The following is a 27873-nucleotide window of genomic DNA, read 5'->3' on the forward strand; positions in this document are numbered from 1 at the left end:
TCCACGCCGGACATGATGCGGCGGCCTGGCCCCAACGGCCGCCGCCCCCTCCCGCTGGTGCAGCTGGTGCTGCTGGTGCTGCTCCTCGCAGCCACCGCTTCTGCCACCAGCCCCAGCCCTAGCCCCAGCCCCCGTCCCAACCAGGCCGTCGAGGCTGCGGTGATCCCGGGCCTCCCATCCGGGTAAGCACCGCTGCGCCCCCCTCTTCCTTGTGCCCCCTGCATCCAATAAGCCTGGTGGTTTGGGAGGCTCAGGACTAGCAGATTTAGGGGGAATCGAACCCATTTCTTCCGGGGGGGGGGGTGGATAAAAGAGCCAGAGCCCTGGGATTTATTAAGGCCCTCTATTTTGTAGGGGTTAGAATCCGGGGGGAACTGAGACGGAAGGATTTCCCTCTTGTGTTTGTGATAAAGATGGATGTGGCTCCAGGGAATTCTAGGGTTTTTCGGAGAAGGGTCCTAGTTTATATGGGGGCGGGGCTTTGAGTTCTAGGTTGATAGATGGGTGGGGCCCTCGAGCTGGGATGGGGTTCCCCAAGTTTCTTGGGTGCTAAAGGAAGAGTATGGGAGGTTATGAAGGGAGTTTGTGGGGGATTTGAGATGTCCTGGTGTTCTAGGGTTTGGGGTACCTGGATTAATTAAAAGGGACACTTGGATTTTCCTAATGAGTTAAGAAGACGTGGACTTTTGGATTAATGGCGGAGGGACTTGTGGGGAATTGTGCGGGCGGGGGGGTTGTCCCTCAGGTTTCCTGAGGGTGGGGGATACTCTAGTGTCCTAGAATTAGGGGATATCAGGCTTGAATGAGGTACCAGTGATTTCAAATCAATAGATCCAGAATTTCCAATAGATTTGGGGGTTATAGCCACCCTTCCTGTCTACGGTGACGAGATCGAAGGAAACAGTTTGCCCAGCACCCCCAACCCCCGCCTTGCAACCCAGCGCTCCGTTACAAAGGCCCTGGGCTCTGCTCCCGCCTCGGTCTCTGCGAATGCGTTTAGTAACCCGAGCCGCGCCGGGGGCGGGGCCGGGAAGGGGTTAACCCGGAGAAAAGAGGGGAGGGATGACGGCAAGATCCGGGGTCCCGGAGGTTCACACACGACCGGCCTCCTTCCCCACTGGGTCCCATCCGTCTGGAAAGAGTCCACGCGCCCGTTGTCCCCTTCAGAGCGTCCTGCCACTGCCCTACTCTCGAGGCCTGCACGCGCGCCCTCGTCCCTCGTCCCCCTTAGCCTGAGGATAATGGATTTGTCTAGGGGGCCCCTTGGTTGCGACGCACTTGCGTCGGAGCTGAGGACTCCTCTACCCAGAATCTGAGACCCTCTGGGCGCGGGGATTTCTCCAAGAACGACTCCTTCCTCCTGGTCAGGCGGGAAACTGAGGCCCAAAGACCAGGAGACGCTGACTCCAGGACACACGAGCATTCAAGGGCAGGAACAGGCTAGAACTCAGGCCTCTGGATTCCCAGTCCTGGGCCGTGGCTCCTTCTGTATCCCCCTCCACCTCAGCACTCTGTTGGACCCACAGTCGAAGGAGGACCTTCCTCCCCAGCCGCTGAGGCCTGTGGAAGTGACGCCACCTGTCGGCCACGCGCGGGATGACGGCTGAGTCCAGGACAGGGATGTGAGGGGAGGGCGCGGTTCTAGATTCCTAGACTATTCGGGCTGGGAAATGCGTTTAGAAATCTTTCGAGTTTTTTAAAAAATCGTTTATTAAAAATACTTTGACATGTGTTTTCCAATAATACCTTGCCGCCAAACACTTCAGAAGACAAATAAGAATCAGGTTGCTGTGACCATCCTCAGAGTCTAAGCCAATTTGCCTCCCATTGTACTGATAGGGAAACTGAGGCACTGAGCGCAGTGCCTCAAATTGACCACAGGTCTGTTTAGAGTACCCTCAAACCTTATCTTGGCTTTCCCTCCCCTATCTCCATTGACCTCCTTTGGGGAGTTCTAGAGCTATAGGGGCCTGAGTGACTTCCACTTCTCTATTTATAGTGTTGCTGCTTGTCGCTGCTGTCCAGGCCGATCACACAGGAGGAGCCGCTGCTTCAGAGGTGGGTTCTTCTAGGTGGGGTATAGGTAGGGCGTGAAACGGAGGAGCAGAAGGGCGGGGGTGGGGGGAGCTACCTTCCCTACCCTTCATCCCAGCTGGAGGGCTGGATGCATTTGATGGAAAGAAGGACTCTGTCCCATCCTTCTCCACTTAGTCCCTGGCTATCTCTGAAGCCTCCTGCAGGGTCCAGAGCTGCCTGTCGGAAAAGTGTGCAGGCCCTCAGCGGTGCCTGACACCAGCACTCCCATCGCTGCCGCTGCCGAGCCCCAGCCCCAGCCCCAGCGTAAGGAAGAGACAGGTGTCCCTTAACTGGCAGCCACTGACGTGAGTGTGCCGTCCCTACCCTACCAAACGCTCAGGAGCTCTCAGCTCCACCACCATTTCCGGCACATTTCCCTCTGCTCCCTGGGTTTCCTCCTCCAGCTTGTCTCTCTCTCTCTCTCTCTCTCTCTGACTCTATCAACTTGTATCTCTGTTTCTATTTCTCCTTTTCCTTCCTATCACAGTCTCTGGGACTTTTAGTCTCTATCTCTGTCTCTGTCTCCAAATCCCTCTCTCTGTATCTGTTTTTCCTGTCTCTTTCTGTCTCTCATTGTTACCTGTCTCTTTTCTTCTGTGTCTCTCCTCTCTGTCTCCCTTCCTCATCTATTTCTCCCACCGTCTTTGTCTCTGTTTCTCTCTAAGCCTCTAAAGAATGCTCAAGGCCTGGTCCCGGTAGAGGGATGGGGGGAGTGGGGGCGGGGGGCAGAGCTGCTACTGGAAGACCTCCGGGCTGGGAGGCCCCTTCCAGCGAGGGAGGGTTGTCAGCCTAACCGCAGTGACAGCTCCTTCTCTGCCCCCTCCCACCCAGGCTGCAGGAGGCCCGAGCCCTGCTGAGGCGACGGCGGCCCCGAGGGCCGGGGGGCCGGGCACTGTTGAGAAGGAGGCCCCCACAGCGCGCCCCTGCCGGCCAGGCCCGGGGTAAGAACATCCGCTTTTCCTCCTCCGGGGGGGTGAAGGGGGGGTTCCGGGCCAGATAAAGCTGTCTGGTTCCCACGGTCCAGCCGCCGCCTGGCCGCCCCCCATTGTAGCTCAGCACCCCACCCCAGGACGCGGCCCCCTCTAGGGACCCTGGCGTCCGGTCGCGCGAGGTGAGCCCGGGACAGGACCAGACGCCGGCCAGAGGCGCTGACCCGCGGGGGTGGGGCCGGGAAGCCAGGCGTCCGGGCTCCCCGCAGCCAAAGAGGGGGGCGCTGTCCTGTCAGAGGGCGAAGCCGAACTAGCCCAGACAACAAAAGCGATTGTGCGGGTTGGCGCCTGCCCGATCACCGAATGCCCAAAATTGCGGGGCGGCTAGGGGCCAAAGGCCTCCCCCTGCTTCCCCTGCTCCAGGGCTTCTCTCGCTCCAGCTCTCGCCCCTGGGCTAGCACACCTCCCAGTCTAAACCACCCTCAAAAGTCCCCCTCCTGCTGTGGCCTTCAGCCCAGATGTGTCCCCTCCTTCCTAAAGTCTTCCAGATGTAGGCCTCCGGCCAGATGTGAGGACCCCCGCCCACAGCCTCAATCCACTGTTTCCCCTTATGCATTCTGACTTCTCCTACCAGGTGTGGGGGGTTCTGGCCAGATGTGAGTGCATCCTCAAATGCCCCCCAGCGTTCTGCCCACCATCCAGACCCCCAATTCCTTCATGTGCCCAGGTGCACCGACCCTTCTGTCTCTCATATGTGCCACCTGGCCGCGCAGATGTGCCATGACAGCCCCCTGTCCAGATGAAGCCCCTTTCTCTGTATCTAGGGCCGAAAATCAGGCCTTAGCTGCCCCAAATGCGGCCCCCATTTTTCCTTCCTCTTTATGGATTCAGCCCTGTCTGGGGGGGGGGAACGGCCCGCCCCCACCTGTTCCCTTCCCCGCCGCTCCCCAGCGGGCCTCATTCACTTGTTGGTGCTAGGTGGGGCAGAGGGGGCGCCCCCCTCCCCCTGCGAATCTAGCGCCCAGACTGCGCGCCTCTGGCTGCGCGCCCAGCCCCACGCGCCCCCGCGCGGCCGCCGGGGAGGGAGTGGTGGGGAGGGGAGGCCTGAGCGGGGGCGCGGCCGCCCTCCCCCGCGGGCGGGCGGGCGCGGCCGGGCCCCTCCGGCGGGCTGGGGCGGCGGCGCGGCGGAGCGCGGCGCTGCAGCCATGGCGGGCGGCGCACGGCTGCTCTGGGTGTCGCTATTGGTGCTGCTAGCGCTGCTCGGGCCACAGCCCGGACAGGGCCAGCCGCGAGAGCGCCTCCGCGTGCGCTTCACCCCAGCTGTGTGCAGCCTGCGCTGCGTCCATGGGCCCACCGGCCCCCGCTGTACCCCGATCTGCGCGCCCCGCAACGCCACCAGCGTGGACAGCGGCGCGCCCGGCGGGGCGGCCCCGGGGGGACCCGGCTTCCGCGCCTGTGAGTGCGGGGTGGTGGTCCCGAGGGAGGGTTTCCCAGGGGGAGGAGGCACCCCCGGGGATGGGGGAGACAGTCCTCCAGGGAGAGGGAGTTCAGAATCCCTTTGCAGCAGTGCTGGAAGATCTCTGGGTACTCAGGAAGGGAGCTTCAAATTCTTGGCTTTTGGGGTTGGGTCTTGAGAGTCCTGATCTGCAAGCAATGGGGGTTCTTAGGGACCTGTGGCGTCCCACGTGAGGGGATTGGAGCCGACTTGCGTGCCTTTGAGTCAAAATTGAGGATACTAGAATTGAGGGCCCTGGGAGCTTGAGGAAAGGGGGCCTGAGACTGAGTAAGGGGTCCCTGGAGACTAAGGGGGAGTTTCAGGGCCCTGGGGGGTGTCCCAGTTTCTGCATCCATAGGTGGGAGGGATTAGGAAAGTTCAGGATGGGAGTGCCTGTGAGGAGGGGGATTGGGGTGAGAAAAGTGGGTCCAGAAAGGGTCCATAGAAGGAAGGGAAAGGGTCCATAGAAGGAAGGTTTCTGCAGGACCCTGAGTGGCAAGGGTCACACGTGGGAGAGAAATCCATATAGGAGGCCTAGGGGCGGGGCGCCCTCTGGGGGCAGAGGGGACAGGAGGAGGGTGCGCACCAAGCACCAGTGAAGATTGGGAGCCCCCTAAGGGGATTCAGGTGAGGTGGGGAGATCGGGCCACCTGTTAGCCCCAGGGTGTGGGGGTGGGCGGGCTCTTGGGGTTGGGGCCTACCTGCTCCCAACCCCAGAGGCCCTCTGGAGTGGGGAGTGGGGGCCCCTGGCGCCGAAAACTCACCCAGCCTGGCCCCCAGCCAACCCAGCCCTGGCGGCGTGAGCTCATCTCCCGCCCGAGCCCCCGCCTGCTGCCACTCCCTCTCTCCTCCCCTTTCTCCCTCCTTCCTTCACTCCCTCCCGACCCAGCCCCAACGCGCCCGTGCCAGGCGCCGTGCCCAGGCGGGTGCCAAACCCCTGGAGGCACAAGGAGGGGCATGTGAAGGGGGACTGACCTCGGCAGGACCCCGATGTCCTCAGCTCCTCACTCCTCCAGGGGCGTGAGGCATGGAGTTGGCCATACCTATCTAGCGTCTTGCCTAGTAGTGGGAGCCCTCAGGGAGCTGGGCAGGGGTCGGTCCTGCATTCAGGCCAAGAGAAGGGAGAGAAATGCCCTGGGAGGCTGGGAAATGTCCCCCAGACCTAGCTGGATTACCACCACCCCCAGCAGAGACCTTTCCTATTTTGGAATCTTGATTACTACTTAAGTTTCTCCTGGTCCTGCCACTCAATTAAAGACCCCTATTAGAGCACCCTGGAGTCCTGGCCTGGTTCCCCTAACTAGGGGAGCCAAGAGTCTCTGCCCTCAGACCCTAAGCCACCTCCCTACTCCCATCAACAGACTCCAGAGAACAGCCCCTCCAGTGAAGTTCCCTCCCTCCCATTCTTCTGATGTAATCTCCCCGAACTGTGCCCCTCACCAGAGAATTCTGTAGTGTTGTCCCTCAGCTCTTCCCCCTCACTCCCCAGAGAAACCCCAGATTAAAAACCCTATACACTAATAACTCCACTCCCTAGCTGAATTTTTTTCCCACAAAAGACCATTTTCTTCTATTTCCAACCGAGTCCCACCAGAGATTCCTAATTCTTGTCTTTCCAAATCCTGGTCTTCCAGCTGACCCCCTCCCCAGGAACTTCTGATCCATCTATCTTTAGAGCACCCCAGAGTTGGTCTTGATCAGATGATTCCTCCAAGAGGACTCTAGACACTGTGCTCCCCCCAGGCAGCCATTGATCCAAAGACTTGGGCACCTAATCCCTTAGATGGAAGGGGAAGGGTGATTCCACAGTATTTTAATCTTCCCAGATAATTGAGGCTGTCGTGTACTTGCTGGTAACTCCCAGGAATTCCACTTCTCTATCTAAGCCTATGAGGAGGGAGATTGGGGTAAGGTTCTCAGCACCCTCAAACTGGCCATCCCCTAGAAGGCCCTAGAGTCCTGTTTTCTAGGTAACTTCCCAGAAGGACTTAATGTACTCCTTTTGTTGAACGGGTGCCTCAGTTTCCTCTGAGCTAGGCTCCCTTTGCATTCCAGAAACCTTCAGCTGTCTTTGAACCCCAGAGCAATGGCCTCTAGCTGATTTCTTCCCAAGAGTCCAGTTTCTTTACCTTTCTAAATTTGAGAAGGCTCCCTCTATGCTTGCCTCTCTCCAGTGTGTGGTTCACAATACCACACACGCCTTCCTGATCGGCCCCGGCTGCCTGCCCCCTCCCTTCCCTCGGCACAGCTGTCTCCAGCTGTTCTCGGCCTCTCCGGGGGAGAAAGGGAGGGGGTGCCCTAGCAGGATAGTCCAGCCTTCTTTGGCTCAGCGGGCCTGGGGCTCCCCAAGGATCCGGAATGCGGAGCCACCGCCCTACCCCCGCCGCACCCCTCTCTTTGTTTACCCCGCCGCACAGCTGGCAGTGCCCCGCCCAGAGGTGGCCTGGGGCCCAGCGAGGGCGCGCAGAAAGGGGGAGAGGAGGCGCGTTCCCGCTGGTGGCCCCACTCCGGGGCTACTGGAGGCGGGAAGGCAGAGCTAGAACTCAGGAGTCGGTGCCAAATGGGAGATGGGCGGAGACAAAGCGCGGTGGGCGGAGCTAGGACGTCCAGATCACGGAGAGGTGGAGTGGGAGGGGAGGAAACGAGTGAGCTCGGGCAAACCAGAAGGAGGAAAGAAGGGGGGTGGGGCTAAGGGCAGCGGGTTAGACGCCTAGACAGGCGGAGTTCAGTATCCCGCGTGTAGAAGAAGGTGATGTGGGCGGGACAGCAAAGGGGGCGTGGTGCCAGGGAGAGACCAAAATGTGGTTTTAGTCAATGCTAGGGACTAGCTGTGTTTGCGGGGCTGGAACTGTAAAAGTCGTAGCTCGAGGATGAGATGGGCGGGGCTAAATTGCTTAAGGAAAGCTAGGATGGGCGGGGCTGAACCAGTGGGCGAGGATAGTACTGTGTGGGCGGAGCTAGTACAACGAGGACTCGGCCAGAAAGTGGGACTCCAGAGGGAGGGCGGGGTGACATGAAAGTGAATGAAAAGCCGGAGGACATGGCGAACCGAACCAGTGGGCAGAGCTATTCCACTGAGGTCTGGACGACTAGACCCAGCCAATGCAGGTGGCCAAGGATTGGTGGGGGTGGCACAACACAGCCCAAGACAGAGCGACTTAGAACTGAGTGATACTTTTGAGGGTGTAGTAATATTAGAGACTGAGCTAGTTTGGGTGCGGTGGCTCCAGGGATGCCTGCCAGGAGTGTTGCTGACTCTGAGGGTCCTCGCTTTCCCCCCAGTCCTGTGTCCCTTGATCTGTCACAACGGCGGTGTGTGCGTGAAGCCTGACCGCTGCCTCTGTCCTCCGGACTTCGCTGGCAAATTCTGCCAGTTACATTCTTCGGGCGCCCGGCCCCCGGCCCCGGCCATGCAAGGCCTCACCCGCTCCGTGTACACCATGCCATTGGCCAACCACCGCGACGACGAGCACGGTGAGGACAGTGCGGCCGGGGTCCCCTCCGACTCCTCTATCCACCACCTCGCCGTTCCTCCTACCTCCATCTTTCCTGCCTTCCCCTGAGTACCTTTTTCCAGTGCATCCTTTTTTCCATTCCTAGCCCTAATCTGTAAGAACCCGGGTAGACACCTCTTTGCCCTGCGGTTCCCCCCTCCAGGCGTGGCGTCTATGGTGAGTGTCCACGTGGAACACCCGCAAGAGGCGTCAGTGGTGGTGCACCAGGTGGAGCGTGTGTCCGGCCCTTGGGACGTGGCAGACGCCGCGGCAGTGGCGCGTGCTGAGGCGGCGGCGCGTGCGGAGGCGGCGGCGCCCTATACCGTGCTGGCACAGAATGCGCCCCGCGAGGACAGTTACTCCGACGCCTCGGGCTTCGGTTACTGCTTTCAGGAGCTGCGCAGAGGCGAAGTGAGAGGAGGGTGGTGGGGAGGGGCCCAGAGCGTGCCACCGCGCGGGGGCGCGCTCACCCAACACTTCCCCACAGTGTGCGTCCCCGCTGCCCGGGCTCCGGACGCAAGAGGTCTGCTGCAGAGGGGCTGGCGTGGCCTGGGGCGTTCACGACTGTCAGTCGTGCTCGGAGCACCTGGGTAAGCCCCAGGATATCCCCGGTGTGCTCGGAGCTGGGGAGAGGTGAAAACCCCGCCGCTCGCGGTACTCTATGCACGGTTAAACTCTGTTGACCAATTAGCCACGCCTACCCCATTGTGGGGATCATTCCCAGTCTAGATCTATCCATACCGTCCTAGGACTGCCCACTCCACTGTCTGACTTTGACTACTCTGTTGTCACTCCGCCTTTGTGCCATGGCCCCACTCATGCATTTCTGGAACCTCCCACGTTGCCTTCTGTCAGACTGCCAACTTAAGACTGACCCTAAACTCAAACCACACCAAACACCTTTTAGTCCCTCCCTCCCCACTTTTGTCCCCGCCCATTCCATTGTCGCTACGCCTACCCACCCTTCTCTCTCTACAGGGAACTCCGACCGAATGGGAGCCCCAGATGGTCCTTGTCCAACTGGCTTTGAAAGGGTTAACGGGTCCTGCGAAGGTGAGCGGGGACCAGGTGGGAAGGGCGTGGCTCTAGGTCAGGGCCAGCAGGGAGTTCTTCCCCGTAGCCGCTGAGACCATCGATTGCTTGATCCCTGGCAGATGTGGATGAGTGCGCGACGGGTCGGCGCTGTCAGCACGGGGAGTGTGCGAACACGCGTGGTGGGTACACGTGCGTGTGCCCCGACGGCTTCCTGCTCGACTCGTCCCGCAGCAGCTGTATCTGTGAGCCACCAAGAGCGGGCTGAGGCCGGGTCCCATGTCCTGCCTTTTCCTCAGACCCCATGCCAGATCATCCTTGGGTCTTTAATTCCCTTAAACACCCCCAGATGCTTCCAGACTCCCATGTACCCCCGGCACTCTTATTAAGTCCCTTTCAGACTTCCTAGACCTTCTTCAGCCATTTCTAAGAACTCCTCAAACCTTTGGATCCAAATCACTTCAGATCCCATACTTTTCTTCAGTTCTTCTCAGCCCCTGAAATCCCCTCATCTTCCTCGCCACCAGACCTTGTTTAGACCCTGAGATCCTCTCAGGTTGTCTCATTCACCCCTCAGACTCTCCTCAGTCCCCAAACCTTTCTTAGACCCCCTCACCTCTCTCTCAGACCTCTCCCGAATGCCCCTTGCACCCACCAAACCCTCTCTGGGAGCATTGCTCCACCTCCCAGATCCCCTAGTTCCGCTACCCTCCCAACTCCACCCTTAAGAATTTCCTCCCCCTCTCCCAGCCCAACATGTGATCTCGGAGGCCAAGGGGCCCTGCTTCCGCGTGCTCCGCGAAGGTGGCTGCTCGCTGCCCATTCTGCGCAACATCACCAAACAAATCTGCTGCTGTAGCCGCGTGGGCAAAGCCTGGGGTCGGGGCTGCCAGCTCTGCCCACCCTTCGGCTCAGGTGAGCACCTCCTGCCGGGTCTACTCCTAGACTTGATGCACAAAGTGCCCACTCTAGGCCCAGCCCAAGGCCCGCCCTCAAACCCTGAGGCTCAGCCCTCAAACCAGATTGGGCCCTAGTCTTGGCCACCGGCCCCTGCATCTGGGATCTGCTACCTTCAGACTGGACTCCGCCCAGGGCCACACCCCATCCTTGGCCATACCCACCCCCTGAGACACACCACCTTGATGTCAGGCTGCGTCTCCTGAACACCACCCCAGCTTTGGCAGCTCCTAGCCCTTGAGATATGCTGCCTGCCCAGCAGGCTTTAGCCAAGTCCCCAGCTCCTGAGACAGTGCCTCAGCTGATACTCATGCGATGGTTCCTGCCCCAGATGCCCCTCCCTGAGACAACCCAATGGAAATCTACCTTCTGCCTAAAACCAGACCCCACAATAGACCTGACTGTTTCCTGGCCTGCATCCCAGTCTCTGTAGACTTAAACCAGACCCTGCCCTCAACCCCTGTTCCTGCCACCATCTCAAATAGGGAAAAATATCCTTGGTCCCACATAGCCTCTGAGATCTCTCATTCTTTGGCCAAAGTACCACCCTATCCCAGAATCTAACCCAAACCCCTGACACGCTCCCACGCCAAGCCCCAACCTCAGCCAAGGCCAGACCCCAGACTCCCCTGAGTATCTCTCTCTCTCATTGTGCCCTGCTCTCCTGCCATCTTTCTGCCCCTTTCCCTCTCTTTTCTGTTTCCAGAGGGTTTTCGGGAGATCTGCCCTGCTGGCCCTGGTTACCACTACTCGGCCTCTGACCTCCGCTACAACACCAGACCCCTGAGCCAGGAGCCACCCCGAGTGTCCCTCAGCCAGCCCCGTGCCCCACCCTCCACTCCTCGGTCACCCATAGGTAAGTTGGCTTCTGAAGGAGGGGGTGTTGTCTCCAAGGGGCTGCCCCAGCCCCATAGGGAAAGGAGGAGAGAGGAGCAGGGACACCCAAATCCAGCTCTCCATTCAATGATACCCCTTCTTCGCTAGGCTTTCTGCCCACCCATCGCCCGGAACCCCGGCCTCAGCCCCGGCCAGGTCCTGAGCTTCCCCTGCCCAGCATCCCGGCCTGGACTGGTCCTGAGGTCTCAGAATCAGGTGCAGTAGAGGGAATCGAGGGTGTTGGTGAGGGTGTTACAGGCGGGACTTGGGGGGAGGCTCCAAGGATAGAACAAATAGGGAGGTCACAGTCGGAAGAGTTAAGGAATGGAGGGTTAGTGGTGGTTACACGAGGAGCTGGAGTTGGATAGGCTTGGGTTCAAGTTCTCTGTCAATTGGGCACGTCATTTCACCTCTCTGAGACTCAGTTTCCTCATCTGTAAAATGAGGATCATTGTGAGGATTCAATCAGCTGTCTCTAAAGTGTCTGACACATTGTAAATGCTCAGTTAATGTTAGACAAACAATTTTTCGTGAGGACACTAAGGGGTATCTCAGGCAGAGGACGGAAGAGCAGATTTTTAAAAAATGCATACTAGGGTGTTATTATGGGGGATTCAGGCAGAAGGTCTGATGAGAACGTGCACGATAAAGGAGAGGATGATCAGAGGTGGAAGACTGGGCTTGGGGCGGGACATCCATGAGGGTGTTTTAGGCAGAGGGTTTGAGGAGATTGTACTGGGATGAATGGGACAGAGGATTCAGAGATGGGTGACTGGACCCCGGCTGACTGGACACACCCCAGGTCCCTCCGTGGGTGTATGTCAGCGCAATCCCCAGGTCTGCGGCCCAGGACGCTGCATCCCGCGGCCCAGTGGCTACACCTGTGCGTGTGATTCCGGTTTCCGGCTCAGCCCGCAGGCCACACACTGCATTGGTGAGCCAGACAGATGGGGTGGACGGAGGCAGAGCTGGGGGGCTCTGCTTGGTCACCTCCTGACCAATCCCCCTGTACCCTCAGACATAGACGAATGTCGCCGCGTGCCCCCGCCCTGTGCTCCCGGGCGCTGCGAAAACGCTCCAGGCAGCTTCCGTTGCGTGTGCGGCCCCGGCTTCCGAGCCGGCCCGCGGGCTACGGAGTGTCTGGGTGAGAAATCCGCCCCACCCAGCTCCAGGCCTCACCCCTGCCCGCCCCTGCTGTCCAGGCCGCGCAGCTTCTGTTGTTGGAGAGCAGTTCCCGTCCTCCAACGCTTCCCCAAGTCCCCTCGGCCCTACTTTTGCGGCCCTGGTCCCTGGTCCCGCTCCCAGGCTAGCTCCCGCTTTCCCTTCAGCCCCACTGCTGCCTCTTCCTGGCCCAGCTGGCCCTTCCCGTGGGGGTGAGTGCCTGCCCTACTACTGCGGGACCTTTCTCTCGGACCATATCCCTCTCCGCCCCTCCCTTGGCCCCGCCCTCTCTATATTCCAGACCCTTGGCCTCGCCCCTTCCAAATGCAGGACTAGCTCACTCCCGCCCCCAGGCCCCGCCTCTGTCTTACAACTGCCTCAGCTTGTCCCCTAACCACGACCCCGATTCTCACCCTGCCACATGCCATCTCTTTGCTCGGTCCCCAAAGCTTCCCTTCCTGCCTTTGCCCTGCTCAGGCTCTGCTCAACACAAGTTGACCACCTCACGGTTCCCCTCTGCATCTCTGCCCTCTCCTCTCAAGCCCCGCCTTCGCCTTAAACCTACCCACTTCGAGCCCCTCCCTACCTTCCTTGACTCCCGCCCAGCCGGGCCCAGGCCCAAGCTTGGCTCCGCCCCTCCCCACCTCCCGGCGACGTGCGGGCGGGAGGGAGTGTCTGCCCCAGTTTCAGCCTCCCGGTTTGTGCCCGCAGACGTGGACGAGTGCCACCGCGTGCCCCCTCCCTGTGAACGCGGGCGCTGTGAGAACACGCCAGGCAGCTTCCTGTGCGTGTGCCCTGCTGGGTATCAGGCTGCGCCCCGCGGAGCCGGCTGCCAGGGTGAGGGACTGGGAGGGGCATATGGGAAGGAAACGTGGGGCAGGGCAGAGCGGCAGTGATGGGACGGGACGTGTGGGGCAGGGAGAGACTGCAATGAGGCAGAGAGGCTGATTGATGGAAGACAGAGGCCAGGTTTTGAGAACCAGACGTACAGCCTAATGGCTTTAGAGACAGAGTGACATGGGAAAGGAGAGGCCAAGTGATGGGAAACAGTACGGCTGAGTCATGGAGGATGGAGATGTCAGTAATGAGGGACAGAGTAGAAGGAGGCCTACTGGTGGGGACTAGAAAGGCAGAGTTCTAGGAGGCAGACGGGCAGCTTAATAGGAATTGAAAAGATAGAGGAATGGAGGATGGAGAGTTAGAATGATGGGGGGGGCAGGGTAGCAGAATGTTGGAGACAGGAAGAGTGATGGAGGATGGAGTGCAGAGTGATGGGGACAAGTTGACAGGTGGAAAGTCAAAGCGACGAAGGTCAAGAAGGCAGAATGGAGCTTGGAGGGCATAAAAAAGATGTGACACATGCCCTTTGCCCTCCACAGATGTGGACGAGTGCACCCAGAGCCCAGGCCTCTGTGGCCGAGGGGTCTGTGAGAACCTGCCCGGCTCTTTCCACTGTGTTTGCCCGGCTGGCTTCCGGGGCTCAGCGTGTGAAGAGGATGTGGATGAGTGTGCGCAGGAGCCACCACCCTGCGGGCCAGGCCGTTGTGACAACACGGCAGGCTCCTATCACTGTGCCTGCCCTGCTGGCTTCCGCTCCCGAGGGCCAGGGGCCCCCTGCCAAGGTGAGGGTGCTGAGTCCAAGCACACTCCACCCCCATTTGCTGTGGGTACTGGAGAGAGGCGTGACTGGGGGCAGAGAGGTGGGTGATGGGGCTCAGTGCAGAGGGATGGGAGGACTGAGAGAGTGGGAGGATCTGACTCCAGAGTTGTCTCCCCTTTCTCCAAATATGAAGGTGCCCTCTATTTTCCCTTCCCTTTTGGATGATAGTCTTGTGTTTGTGGGACCCCTGAGGAGGGGACGAATCTGAGGCAGGAAGGCCACATACAGGCGGTGGTGTCCTGGCCTGGCAACTGGAGGGACCATTAATGTGGGAAATGGGGAAGGGAGTCTTTCCTCCTTGGATGAAGGAGACGTCCGGGCAAAGTCCAGGAGACGGCCTCCAGACTAGAATGCTGGGGTGGGTGGTGATGATAATGGGGATGGGTCCACCCCCCTTCCTCAGCCCCTCTGGTCCCCTCTGCCCCAGATGTGGACGAGTGTGCCCATAGCCCCGTGCCCTGTGCGTATGGCCGGTGTGAGAACACAGAAGGCAGCTTCCAGTGTGTTTGCCCAACAGGCTTCCAACCCAACGCTGCGGGCTCCGAGTGCGAGGGTGAGGCCGGGGAAGGAGGGAGGACTTTGGATGGGTGAAGGGAGCATTGGGCCACTCCTTCAAGGCCACCCTCTCCCCTGCCCCCCAGATGTGAATGAGTGTGAGAACCACCTTGCATGCCCCGGACAGGAGTGTGTGAACTCCCCTGGCTCCTTCCAGTGCAGGGCTTGTCCTGCTGGCTACCACCTGCAACGTGGCCGATGTACTGGTAAGACCAGGCCCTAGTTGTGACCCTGGACCTGTATCATAACCTCTGACCTAGATCGTGACCCCTGTCCTGGACTAAAATCCAGACCTGGCCCATAACCTCCTGACCTGGACCTCAATCCCATTACCTGAACCATAACCCCCAGAGCCTGACTGTGACCCTTGACCTAGACTATGGGCCCCTGACCCAGACTGCAGTTCCTGACCTGGACCACAAACCTCGACCCTGAATGTGACTGCTTACTCTGTGACCCCTGAACCCTTAATTTTACTGTGATATTTGAACCTAGCTATGACCCCTGCTAACCTCTGACCGCAACCCTGATAGCAGTTGTGACACTCGTGACCCTACCTGTCCCGATCCTGTGTGTAACCTGTGACCCCTGAACTCGACTGCGACATTTGACCTAACCATAACTTCTGACCACAACCCCTGTCTCTGTGTGACCCTTGATCCAGTTTCTTTTACTGCTCCTGCCCGTACTCAGAGTCTTTCCCTGGGACCTGATTGGGGTCATGATCCCTGGCCCCGACCCCTGACTGGAGGCAGAATTCTGGACCCTGACTGTAACTCCTGACCCTAACTGGTCTCAATCCCAGTCACTGACTTTGACCCCTGACTCAGCGGAATGTCATCCAATGATCCTGGTTTGGAATACTTGACCCTTATCCTAATTAAATTCTGACCCTGTCCCAGTCCAGCGTCCCTTCTCCTCACCCCAGAATCCTGGCACCAGGCGTTCCCAGAAACCCTGACCCACAGGACTCCCAATCTAATAATGTTCCCCAGAATCAGGGAACCCTGGTTTCCCCAACCCACTTCTGCCATTGAGCCTTCACCTCATGTCCAACCCAAGACACTTCCCACCAACTCTTCCAGACCCTCTGCCTCAAGGGGATTTGTCCCATGAGTCCCTACACTGGACCCTTTCTGAAAACCCTGGTTCCCACAGATGTGGACGAATGCAGTTCCGGCGCCTCCTGCGGCCGGCATGGTCGCTGCACTAACACCGAAGGCTCCTTCCGCTGCAGCTGTGCGCCAGGCTACCGGGCGCCGCCTGGCCAGCCCGGGCCCTGCACAGGTGAGCAGAGTGGGGCAAGGGCCAGGGAGCCTGGGAGTGTGGCCTGGGTTTCCGGGTGAAGCCTGCTGGGGAGGTGAAGCAGGACTGAGGGGCTGTGGGTGGAGCTTAGAAACCGGCCATCTGGAGAGAGGCTTGGGGACAGGGTTGCCGCTTTGTGGGCGGGGCTTGGGCCTCGGGGGCGTGTTCGGTGACCCCAGCCCTATCTCTCGCGTGCCCTAGACGTGAACGAGTGCCTAGAGGGCGATTTTTGCTTCCCCCACGGCGAATGCCTCAATACCGACGGCTCCTTTGCCTGTACTTGTGCCCCCGGCTACCGGTCTGGACCCCGCGGAGCTTCTTGCCTCGGTCGGTTCTCAGGCTGGACATGGATCCGGAAAGGGTGGGCTTATACTAGGAAAAGGCAGTACAAGGAGAAGAGGGCGGAATGGAGAGTCTCAATTTTGGGCCGGGGTCTTGATGCATTTTAGGGACCGGGCTTGTGGGGCCTCCAGGCGCCGAGCAGGGAGGGGCGGGGTTTGGAGAGGGAAGGGGAGGGGCGGAGTCTGGATAGCTTGCAGTGATTGGAAAGGAAGGGGCCTAAATCCGTCGGAGAGGTGGGGCTTGCAAGGGAGGGAGATGCCTAAGGCAGGTGGAGGGACAAGGTAAAGGCCTTGAAGCCAGAAGGGCGGGAAAAGAGCAGTGGAGGGGCGTGGCCTGGGAGGTTAAGCAGAGGAGGAGGTGGGCCCGGTTTCCAACATTGTCCCTCAGACGTGGACGAGTGCAGCGAGGAGGACCTCTGCCAGAGCGGCATCTGTACCAACACCGATGGCTCCTTCGAGTGCGTCTGCCCTCCGGGACACCGCGCCGGTCCAGACCTCGCCTCCTGCCTGGGTGAGAGGCCCCGCTGCGGCCTCATAACTTCCCTCCCTCTGCCTCCCGTCTACTTTCTCTCTTACCCTCTTGTCTGCGTCCCCCGCCTCCCCCTCCTGACCCTCCTCTCACCTCTTTGACTCCCCCACCTTTTCTCCTTTGCTTCCCTGCCTCTGTTTCCCCATCTGACCTGCCCTGCCTCACCCCTCAGATGTGGACGAATGTCGTGAGCGGGGCCCAGCCCTGTGCGGGAACCAGCGTTGTGAGAATTCTCCCGGCTCCTACCGTTGTGTCCATGACTGTGAACCTGGCTACCACGCGGGCCCTGAGGGCACCTGTGATGGTGAGACTACTGCCCCCCCCACACCCTGTGATGAGTTGCAAGAGTTGGTTCCCTTGGAACCAACTCCCTCACGGACTTGGGGGGAGGGAAAGGGCCCCCAACCACTGCACTTAAATCCCCGTCTCAACTCCAGAAATAAGCCACCATTGTGTCCTTGTATTTTCTTGTGGTGGTCAGGTGAAAGGATGGGGGAACATCTCTCCTATCAGGAACCAAGCCAAGCCTCGCTTCCAGAAGCAGCCCAAGCCCCTTCTGCCGGTTGAGCACAGTTCACATTTTGGGTCCTACCCCAGTAAGACATTTTCTAACTGTTAGCCTCCCTCCCCGTTTCCAATCTGATTAAAACTACCTGTTTCTCCCCCTTCAGGCCCCTTCTCTTTGGACCTGCCCTTTTCCCACCTTCCATCATCACTACTTCCAGCTGCCCCTCCAAAGAGGCCCAACCCTGGCTGTCCTGGAACCCATCCTTTCCCAGTGCACAAGGTTTTTCCAAGCACTGACTCCTGCCCTCTTAAGCTCCACCCTCTTTCCTCAGACTTCTCCAGAACTTGGGAACTACAGGCCCACAACTTTCAGTCTCTGCTGCATCTTCAGACCACCCCTTGCCAATTCTTCTCATTCTTCACGCGTTCCCACCCCTCACCTCCCAGCCCCTCTGTCTCATTCCCCCAGTAAGTTCAGGCAGGGCACTGGTCAAGAGAGGAGGCCAGGACTCATCTATTATTTTGGATGGAGTATGGGTCAGCAGTTTGTGGACTAAATGAAATGACTGTGGGCTGCCTTTGCCTCTCTGGTTGCCAGACCTCTGCCTCATGCATGGTAACCTAGGATCAGGGGCTCTCATTTGCTAATTGACTCAGGTGATGAGTCAAACAACATTCCTGTCCTCATGGAGCTAACATTCTGGGGGTAGGGAGGTGGGATGAGGGGAGACAATAAATAGGTCAATTGATTCAAGATTCATTCAGCCAACAATTTGGGGGCACCTAGTGTGTGTCAGGCACTGTTTATGCTCTGGAGATACTCTGGGGAACAAAGACATAAGTGCAATTCCCTGTCCTTGTGGAGTTTGCTTTCTAGAAAGGTGACAGTTGGCATACCAATAAATATGTAGATATAATATCAAGTTTGAGGAAGAAAATATAACAAAATAAATGAACAGAGATGACAGGGCAGTGGGGGGAAGGGCACTAGGAGGGCTGACTGACACTTGAGTGAAGTGAGGGAGGAAACCAAGCAGGTAGCTGAGGGAAGAGATCCCTGACAGAACAGCAAGTGCAAAGGCCTTGAGGTGGGACCATGTTTGGGCTATTCGAGAAATGGCAATGACTCCTTAAGAGTTATCACCATTCTTGATGTTTACAAGCCCAGACTCCTAAAATACCAGTCATAGAGACTTCTCAGTCATGGAACTGGAAGCGGCCTTGGGAACGTGTGAATCCAGGCCTTTGATTCCCCTTTCTTTCCTTCACCCTGTCCCTACTCTTACAGATGTGGATGAGTGCCAAGAATATGGCCCAGCGATTTGTGGAGCCCAGCGCTGTGAGAACACACCTGGCTCCTACCGCTGCACGCCGGCCTGTGACCCTGGCTACCAGCCCACGCTGGGGGGCGGATGCCAGGGTGGGTGTCCATCGGGCAGTAGGTGATCTGTGGAGGGGATAGAAGGTCCAGCAATGGCCTGACTGTCTGCTGGTTGCAGATGTGGACGAATGCCGGAACCGGTCCTTCTGCGGGGCCCATGCCATGTGCCAGAACCTGCCTGGCTCCTTCCAGTGCCTCTGTGACCAGGGCTACGAGGGGGCGCGGGACGGGCGTCACTGCGTGGGTACGGGGCTTCAAGGGGTGGGTGGGGACAGAGGGTGGGGAAGAGGTTGGTCAGGCCCTGCTCCTCTCCATAGATCTGAACAATACGAACTTTGGGGTATGGAATTTAGACCTTGGAATATAAGATCATCTTCATGTCAATCAGGAAATCCTCTTCATTCAGATTTTATTTTGGGATGCTTAAAAAATTCATGCATAAAGCATGTAAAATGCACTGAACTTAAGTGCACATAAAATTTCTTTATTTTTCCCTAACATTTTATGAGGACATTTTCTAAACATAGAGCAAATTCAAGGACCTGCAGAATGAACATCTGCTCATCCATGACCTATATTCTGTTATTATCATTTTATACTTGTTTCCTCATAAATCTATCCATGAATCCACATAACTTTTTTTTTTTGAGTCATTTACCAAAACTTTTTTTTTTATAAGTCTTTAGGGTTTTAATTTATTTTATTTTTACTCATTTAATTTATTTTAACTCATTTTGGAAATACATATTTTTCAAATGTATTAATTTTACCTTGTTTTTAAAATTAATGTTGTCCTTAATAGTCTCATAACATCTCATTATTTAATATATCTATAGCTATGTCCCCTCTTTTCATTACTAACGTTTTTTATTTGTTATTTTTTTTCTCTCCTCATCAGTCTTTCCGGAGACTAATGTCTTCTAGAACAACTTTGGCTTTATTGATATATCATATTTTATTGATATGTCATATTTTTACCTTTGTTTTCTCCACATAACTTTTTTGATAGATTTAAAATTAAATTGCAGGCATCAGTACACTACCCCCTAAATTCTTCAGTATGCATATTATTAACCAGAGTTCAATATGTGTTTATAGATATTTTCATTTGCAGTTCATTTTACATACAGTGAAATGCATGAATCTTAATTATATATTCTCTAAATTTTGACAGATGCTAACACAACAGGCTTTATTTCTTTAAAACCATCAAGTCCTGGGATATATTTGAACTGCAGGCACACTTAGATCCAGGAATTGTAACAAGGCTACTCTTTCTCTTAGTTCTGCTCTTCTCTATTGCATTTATTTTCAGGCAGACTCTCTTTTCACAATGACAATAGTGGCCCCAGCACCTCTGGTTAACATTCTCATCTTGACAGCCCTAACTACAGAGGGAGGTTCTTTCTCCATAGTTCCAGCCAAAGTCCCAGGACTTGCTTTGATTGGCCCAGCTTGGTCACTGAACCAGAGAAATCAGCAATCTGGTTGGCCATGCCTAGGACTTGTGCCCACCCCTCAGAATAGATGTAGCTCTGTTCAAAACACATGGGTTAAAAATGGAGGAGCAGAGGGCTCCCAAGGGAAATTCCGGGTTTGTCACCAGATGATAAGTGGGTCTGAGCCATTAAAAATACCCATTATATTTGAAAGCTCAGACTTTTAGACCTTTGGAATCAGAGAAGTTTACCACTATTGACTCTCTCCCTTGTTGTCTCCTGCTCACAGATGTGAATGAATGTGAAACACTGCAGGGTGTGTGTGGCGCTGCCCTGTGTGAGAATGTAGAAGGCTCCTTCCTGTGTGTCTGCCCTACCAGCCCCGAGGAGTTTGACCCCATGACTGGACGCTGTGTTCCCCCGAGGACTTCTGCTGGTGAGACTGATGTCAGTGTCTATTTAACTGATGGCTGATGGCCCCACAGAAAAATAATGTGGTCTACCATTCCTGACGTGGACGACCATCATCAGTTAAAAGCTATTGTTTTAAACAAGAAGAAACTTCAGAGCACGTGGGTTAACCTGGGTACTGGGACTCAGTGTCAGAAGAAGTAGATCCTGGCCCTGCCTGACTTGACCAGATTCCTTCATTCAGCAGACATTCACAGGGCATCCACTGTGTTCAGGCCCTATTCTGGGCACTGGGGACACAATAGTGACCAGGGAAGACCACTCTGCCTTGAAGGGGCTTATAATACAGTCGGGGCAGACAGAGATATCACCAGATGGAGACACCCCAGAGAAATCAGGGCTGGGATGGAGGAAACACAGGCCAGAGGGAGTGAGCCTGACATGGAGAAAGGCTACCGGGTCGGTGGACTCCAGAGCAGGCAGGTGCCTGCCCCAGCCTGAGCGAGGGAGGGCTTCCTGTAGGAGGGGATGTCTGACCTGAGAGCGGTAGGATAAGTAGAAATGAGCCAGACCAAGTGGGTCAGGGAAGAGGTTTGGGCAGAGGGCAAGGGCAAAGACAAAGGCCTGGCAAGGCAATAGAGGGTCTCGCATGTTGGAGGAACTGAAATAAGTTCCAGGTGGCGGACTTTACAGAGCAAGGGAAAGGGTGGGGAGCGATGAGGCTGCAGGAGGAGCCCAGCGCCAGGTCACACTGACACCATGCTCAGGAGACTGGACTTGTCCTGAGGTCAGCCTGGAACCATGGAAGGGTTTTGAGCAGGAGGTGGTTTAATCAGACTTTGAATCTTCCTCTGGCTGCCATTGGAGGGGGTGACCCTGGGTGCTGGGAGACTAGGCAGCAGGCTGGGGCAGGGACTGGGCAGAGAGGACAGGACTAGACCAAGGTGGAGGCCATGGGACGGGAGGGGAGGACAGGTGGGAGAAACACTCATGAGGTCAAGCGGACAGGCTGTGGGACTGCCAGGGTTGGGGGGAGATGCCCTGGCCCAGGCCTAGGTTTGGGGATGAAGACTCTGAGGCCTGTTTGGGACACACTGAATGTGAGGACTCAGGGACGCATCTAGGAGGCCAGGGAAATTCCCTCTCCTCCTACCTACTGCAGTTACAATAATGAGCCAGCCACCTCGGACAGTGTGAGGTGGGGAGGCAAGAGGTACAGAAATGACAGCGGGTGAGACTGGGAGAAAGGGACAATGACAGAGTGGAATCTTGTTCTGCCTAATGGCTGGGAGCCCTCTGGGCCTCAGTTTCCCCATTTATAACATGGGGACTGGAGGGTCAGCCCACACTGGCTAAAGCCCCTTGTCTTCCCAGGCACATTCCCAGCCTCTCAGCCTCAGGCACCTGCCAGCCCAGGTCTGCCAGCCAGGCCACCCCCACCACCCCCACCCCGCCGGCCTAGCCCACCTAGGCAGGTCCCCGTGGGCAGTGGGCGCCGGGAGTGCTACTTTGACACAGCGGCTCCAGATGCATGTGACAACATCCTAGCACGGAATGTGACCTGGCAGGAGTGCTGCTGCACTGTGGGTGAGGGCTGGGGCAGCGGCTGCCGCATCCAGCAGTGCCCGAGCACCGAGACAGGTGGGCATGGGCTGCTGGGTGGACACAGGGCTGAGGGTTTGGGTAGAAATATGTGGGCATGGGTCTGGGACAGGGGACACATTTGGACATAAGTCTGAGATACTGGTAATGCAAGGGCAACAGTGAGCTGTCAGCCCGATGCATGAAGCTGAGAGAGAGGTGGGCACAAACAGGCATGAAGGTTGAAGACTTGGGCAGTGAAAGGTGGGCATGGGGCCAGAGTAAGCAATGACACAGGTGGGCATGAGCAGGGTCCGGGCTGGGACGCAGGTGTCTGGGCTTAGCCTTGTCTCTATGTGCAGCTGAATACCAGTCCCTGTGCCCCCATGGTCGAGGCTACCTGGTGCCCAGCGGAGACCCAAGCCTCCGGAGAGGTGAGGCCAGACTTTAAGCCCCATCCATCCTCAGCCCCCCAGGCCCATCTTCAGCTCACCCTATCTCCGTTTTCTCTATCTCTCACCCTATCTCTTTTTGTCTCCCCCAGCCCGCCTCACCCCCATCTTCTATCTGTCTGTCTTCATCTTTCCTGTATCTGCTTCTGGGTGTCTACTGCCATCTCTTTCTCTTCCCCTGTCATGCCTCAAAGCCATACACTGCCCCCATCCAATGCCCCCCAAACCCTGGCCTGCCCCCATCTTTGTTGATGGGGGTGGTGCCTCTGACCATCCTTCCTGTAGATGTGGACGAGTGCCAGCTCTTCCGAGACCAGGTGTGCAAGAGTGGCGTATGCGTGAACACGGCCCCAGGCTACTCGTGTTATTGTAGCAACGGCTACTACTACCATGCCCAGCGATTGGAGTGCGTTGGTACGAGCCCATCTTCACCATTCCCCAAGGGACTCTTCCCCAACCCTCGACCACGCCAGCTGCCCTCTGGAATGTGGCCACTACCAGCAGGAAGTCCTTCCTGGCGTCTAGACTTCATTTATCACTGTCAATGCTTTGGGGAAAGGGGAAAGGGCAGAGGGCTGCTTCTTAACCACTCCCTCCATGCCTCCCTAGATAATGACGAGTGCGCAGATGAGGAGCCGGCTTGTGAGGGCGGCCGCTGCGTCAACACAGTGGGCTCTTATCACTGTACTTGCGAGCCCCCGCTGGTGCTGGACGGCTCACGGCGCCGCTGCGTCTCCAACGAGAGCCAGAGCTTCGGTAACCCCACCCCCAAGCCCGCCTCAGCCTGCCCCGCCGATGACGCCCCGCCCCGGCACCACCCATGCCGTCCAGCCCCTCACCCAACCATAAGCCCGCACCCAGGCCACGCCTTCGCAAAGGCCACGCCCCCTCAGACCTTATTTAGTCTGTCTGCACGTCTCCTAGAGGCCAGCTGTCCTGGTGGTTAAAGGTGAAGGTTTTAGAGGAGCCTGCCACTTGCTGGCCTTGTGTAGACGTGCACGTTGCTTATCGCCTCTTGGATGCCAGCTTCCTTTGTGAACATATGGTGGATTGGCAGTAGCCCTACCTTATAGGTCGTTGTGAGGAATTTTATTTTTAAGGACAGAACGGGACTGGTCTTACTAAGTACTAAAGACGTGTTTCCTATTATTTCCCTGTGTATCTCTGATTCTTTATACCTCTCTGTGGGTTTCTGTCTTTAGGTTTTTCTCTGACACTTTCTGGGTCTATCTTTGTTTCTTTCTCTCTCTCTCTCTGCAGTTTTGCTTTCCTGTTTTTCTTTGAATCTCTGACAGTTTGGATGTGTTTGTCTCTATTTCTTCGGGTCCTTTCGTTCTCTTTTTGCCCACTGAGCCAAACTCTCTTCTCCCACTTCCTGTTCCTACAACATTCCCCCACACGCTGAGACTTATTCAAACAATGCTCAGAGAGGAAAGAGAACTGCCTGAAGGTCACACAGCCTTCCAGAGGCCAGGCTTGGACAGAGCCCTCCCAGACCCTATCCCCCAGCCACTGGAAACCCTCTTCTCTCTCTCTTCCTCTATGACAGCCTCATGCCAGACCAAGCCCTGTCCTCAATCCAGAACTTGGGAAGTGCCTCACAGGGCTTCCCGGAGTCAGATCACAGCTGATACGGGTTTGGTGATAGGCAGAGGGTGGTCTGGGCCGCTCCCGCAGGGGAGCAGGCCACGCATTTGGGAGGATCCACCCTGATGCGTGCTGTCTCTGCCCTCAGATGACAATCTGGGAGTGTGCTGGCAAGAAGTGGGGGCTGACCTCGTGTGCAGTCGCCCTCGACTTGACCGCCAGGCCACCTACACAGAGTGCTGCTGCCTCTACGGGGAGGCCTGGGGCATGGACTGTGCCCTCTGCCCCGCCCAGGACTCAGGTACTGTCACCTGCCTGGCTCTCAGAGACCGTACCCCACAGGCTCCAAATCCAGGCCCTCAGGTCTCTTAGTCTTAGACCCAGCCTTAGACCCCTCAAATCACCCCAAACCCAGCCCCTCAGACCTGTGTGTCCCAGCCCATCCCTAAATCTTGGTCCCTTAGTCCCCAAATCACATCCCAAAGACCTCCCAGTCTTATCAGCAGGTCCCATAGTTCCAGTCCCATGGGGCCCTGAGGTCTGGTCTCTCAACCCTCAACTTTTGGTATCCAGAACCCCAAAACAGCCCATGATACCCCATCCCCCAAATTCTGGACCCTTACTCCTCCAGTACCAGTTGCTCAGACCCCACCATCCTGGCCACAGGTTCTCTGGTCATAGCCCACAGGCCTCCAAGTCCCAGTGCCTTGGACACCAACATCCAGGTGCCTAAGACCCCAACACACAGCCCCCGAGATCCCCAAGTCTTAGCTCTTAAAACTCCTGAGTCCCGCCATCCTCAGCCCTTGGAAACCCAGCCCAGCCCCCGGCCCAAAGACCCCATCCTCAGTCCTCAGACCTTCAGGTCCCGTGTATCATATCCCTTCCATGCATCCTGGCCCCTCAGACCCCCAGTAGCAGTTTCTGGAAATTCCCAGTCCTCGTTCCCAAAACACCTTCATCCCATTTCTGTAGGCCCCTAGTCCAAGCTTCCATGGGTCCCCCAAATTCCAGCATGTTGGACCATAATTCCTAGCAGCAGTCCTTAATACTCCTGACCCCAGCATCTTGGAATTCCATTCTCAGCTCTTGGACTCTCAATTCTGGTTCCAGAACCCCTGATCCCTACCGTGCAAGTTCAGCCCCTTCCTCTGAAGCCCCTCCCATGCCTCAGCCCAAGGCCCTCCCACCCTCTCCCCTGGGCTCTTCCCACAGTGGGGACATGAATGGTGTGTGCAAGGCAAGCAATGGCTGACTGTTAGGCTTGGCTCCTGTTCACAGATGACTTTGAGGCCCTGTGCAATGTGCTGCGCCCCCCTGCATATGGACCCCCGCGACCAGGTGGCTTTGGACTCCCCTACGAGTATGGTCCAGACCTGGGTCCTCCTTACCAGGGCCTTCCGTATGGGCCCGAGTTGTACGTGCCACCCGTGCTACCTTACGACCCCTATCCACCGCCACCGGGACCCTTCGCCCGCCGGGAGGCCCCCTATGGGGCACCCCCCTTCGACATGCCCGACTTTGAGGATGATGGTGGTCCCTATGGCGAATCTGAAGCTCCGGCTCCACCTGGCCCGGGCACCCGCTGGCGCTATCGGTCCCGCGACACCCGTGGCTCCTTCCCAGAGCCTGACGAGACACGTAACAGTGGCGGCTATACTGGTGAGCACTGAGCGCCGAGTGATGGGCTGAGATGAGGAGTGAGGTGTGCAGAGATGGAGACAGGAAGGACGGGGGGAGAGAGATGCAGAAACAAAGAAGCCACGGGGAGAGACAGGCTCAGAGAGATACTAAAGCTCAGCTACAGTTGGAGAGAACAGACATATCTGTAGACCCACGAAGAAAGGTGCGGATAGAGGGAAAGCTAGGGAGAGCAGAGTGAGATACGCCTCCTGGTCCCACAGCATCCCCCACAGTCCTGGAGTGGGATGGACTATTCGGATGGGGATACACCGTGCGCCCCGCCATCCAGTGAAAAGGGGCTGAAGGCACGGAGTCCATTTCACACATTTTCCGCAGGCGCCCTGGCTGGGCCCTATGAGGGGCTAGAGGCGGAGGAGTGCGGGATCCTGGACGGTTGCGCCCACGGCCGCTGCGTGCGGGTCCCCGAGGGCTTCACCTGCGACTGCTTCGACGGCTACCGCCTGGACATGACCCGCATGGCCTGCGTTGGTGAGGGGACTGGCTGGGGCCAGCGTGCGAGGAGAGAGGGTGGAAGCCCTGACTAGATCTGGGTGCTCAGAGACATCAAGGGAAAGGGCCAGCCAGGAGGGAGCAGGAGGTAATTCTAGCACTGGGGCGGTGGGGCTTGCCTGACAAAGGTGAGGTAAGGCTGCTAGGATAGCCGAGCTTGACCGCAGGGCTGGGGCTGGGCTTGAAGCAGGGCAGGAGGGTAGAATCCTGCAGGTGTGATGTCTAAGGACTCCCAGTGCTACCTTGGGTAATTTACTTGACCTCTTTGGAGAGCTTCAGTCTCTTTGGACTCTCAATCCTGACCATAGTCTTTTTATCTGTAAAATGGGAATATGAATCACGTCTGCCTAGTTTAGACAGTAATAATGCAGAGTGGTTACAATCGAGGACTCTAGGGGAATCTAAGAAACCTCAGACTCAGTCCAGCAACTTGCTGTGTGATCTGGACAAGTCACTGTCCCTTGCTGGGTTTTTCTCATCTGAAGGAGCATAGTCATCGAACCCATTTCATAGAGTTATGAACATCGTTAATGTTGATTTGCAATAACACTGAGGCCTGTGTAGAAACCAAGGCTCAGAAAAGAGAAATGAGTTCCCCGAAGTCTCACAGCTGAGAAATAGCAGGGGGCTGGGCACTCAGAGTCTTTGAGAGCTGGTTTGAGAACCCACTGGGCAGAGTGTGGCTTGCTGTGTAACGCTGGGCCTCAGTTTGCACGTATGTAAAACGTGATCACAGAACCTACCTTGTAGGGTTATTAGAAGGATAAAGTTAATACCAGTAATGTGCTACACATGTCTTGCTTAGAGTAAGCATTTACTGTGGTTGATGCTCAGCAGTATTACTCTTTTAACAACAACCTAGTGACCTAGGGGCTACTGTACCAATCTTACAGAACACTAAGTTGAGACACAGGGAGGTTAAGCCACCTGCCCAGGCTCACACAGCCAACCTGTAGTGTCCAGATTCGACTCCAAACCTCAGGCTGTGCACCCGCACCCTTCAGCCCCAGGAGCCTCAGGGGACAGAGAGGTGGGTTCCCGGGTCCCCAGCCCTGAGTAGCCATGCTGCTTGTACTCCCCTTCCCCAGACATCAATGAGTGTGACGAGGCGGAGGCAGCCTCCCCGCTCTGCATCAACGCGCGCTGCGTCAACACCGATGGCTCCTTCCGCTGCATCTGCCGTCCAGGATTCGCACCCTCTCACCAGCCTCACCACTGCACGCCTGCACGGCCCCGGGCCTGAGCCCCCACCGCCCTGGGCCATAGACCCCAGGCCGCCCTCCTCGCGCCTGCGCACACGGGTTTTCAGCCGCGTGCACGCCCTTGCCCGCTTGCGCGCATGCGCACAGGGATGCTGGACCTGACCGAGAGCACCATGGACAGACAGACAGGTGGAAGGAGGGACACCCTTGCTGCTCCCGTCACCCCAACCTCTCCTACCGACGCCGGAGGCCCAGGCCTAGCCCACGGTCCCCTTCATATTTCCACTCCTTTTTATAAAATTTTTCAATTAAAAAAAACCTATTTTGTACCTTCTGCCTCTGCCTATGTTTCTCAAAGTCTGGCTCCCAGAGTTTGTTCCTTGAGCCACTAAATTACATCCTCTTCCCACTCCTGACTCCGTGTTTGCCTCTTAATTTCCGTGCCTCTGTTGCTTAGTCTATCTCTGCCTCCCTTGATCTTTCTTCTATGTCTGTTTCTTTTTTTTGTCTTCTCTTATCTTTCTGCTTTATCTTCTCTGCCTGATTCTCCGTGTCTGTCTTCTAGTCTCTGTTTCTGTGTATTTGTCTGTCTCTCTGTTTCATTATGTCTCTAATCTCGAGAGAGATCTTGTCTCTGGATTTTTACCTACGGTACTGACACTCCCAATAAATCCCGCTGTGGCCACCTGTTCCCTCTGTTTGGCGCCTCA

General features: G+C 56.9%; 1 protein-coding gene across 3 annotated transcripts; it reads left to right on the plus strand.

The window, feature by feature from the left end:
* LTBP4 (latent transforming growth factor beta binding protein 4) lies at positions 1 to 27732 on the plus strand. 3 transcript variants are annotated; one of them, XM_033128668.1, is made up of 33 exons: positions 1 to 182; positions 2000 to 2058; positions 2231 to 2381; positions 2908 to 3017; positions 7783 to 7974; positions 8158 to 8405; positions 8482 to 8584; positions 8973 to 9047; positions 9149 to 9271; positions 9777 to 9941; positions 10690 to 10839; positions 10968 to 11075; positions 11662 to 11793; positions 11878 to 12003; positions 12732 to 12857; positions 13400 to 13642; positions 14108 to 14233; positions 14322 to 14441; positions 15394 to 15522; positions 15742 to 15867; positions 16270 to 16392; positions 16583 to 16714; positions 18206 to 18337; positions 18417 to 18542; positions 20027 to 20173; positions 21523 to 21789; positions 22092 to 22163; positions 22467 to 22595; positions 22791 to 22937; positions 23917 to 24069; positions 25050 to 25430; positions 25788 to 25940; positions 27050 to 27732. In XM_033128668.1, the coding sequence occupies exons 1-33, from the start codon at positions 13 to 15 to the stop codon at positions 27202 to 27204; spliced, it is 4899 nt and encodes a 1632-aa protein (XP_032984559.1). In that variant the 5' UTR covers positions 1 to 12; the 3' UTR covers positions 27205 to 27732. The 3 variants fall into 3 exon arrangements, with proteins under 3 accessions (XP_032984559.1, XP_032984557.1, XP_032984558.1); XM_033128666.1 differs by lacking the exons at positions 1 to 182; positions 2000 to 2058; positions 2231 to 2381; positions 2908 to 3017 and adding an exon at positions 4163 to 4460 and having other exon boundaries at positions 27050 to 27724; XM_033128667.1 differs by lacking the exons at positions 1 to 182; positions 2000 to 2058; positions 2231 to 2381; positions 2908 to 3017; positions 18417 to 18542 and adding an exon at positions 4163 to 4460 and having other exon boundaries at positions 27050 to 27728.
* The last annotated feature ends 141 nt before the right edge of the window (positions 27733 to 27873 follow it).

Source organism: Rhinolophus ferrumequinum, chromosome 15 (assembly GCF_004115265.2).
Source record: "Rhinolophus ferrumequinum isolate MPI-CBG mRhiFer1 chromosome 15, mRhiFer1_v1.p, whole genome shotgun sequence".
Lineage (NCBI taxonomy): Eukaryota > Metazoa > Chordata > Mammalia > Chiroptera > Rhinolophidae > Rhinolophus > Rhinolophus ferrumequinum.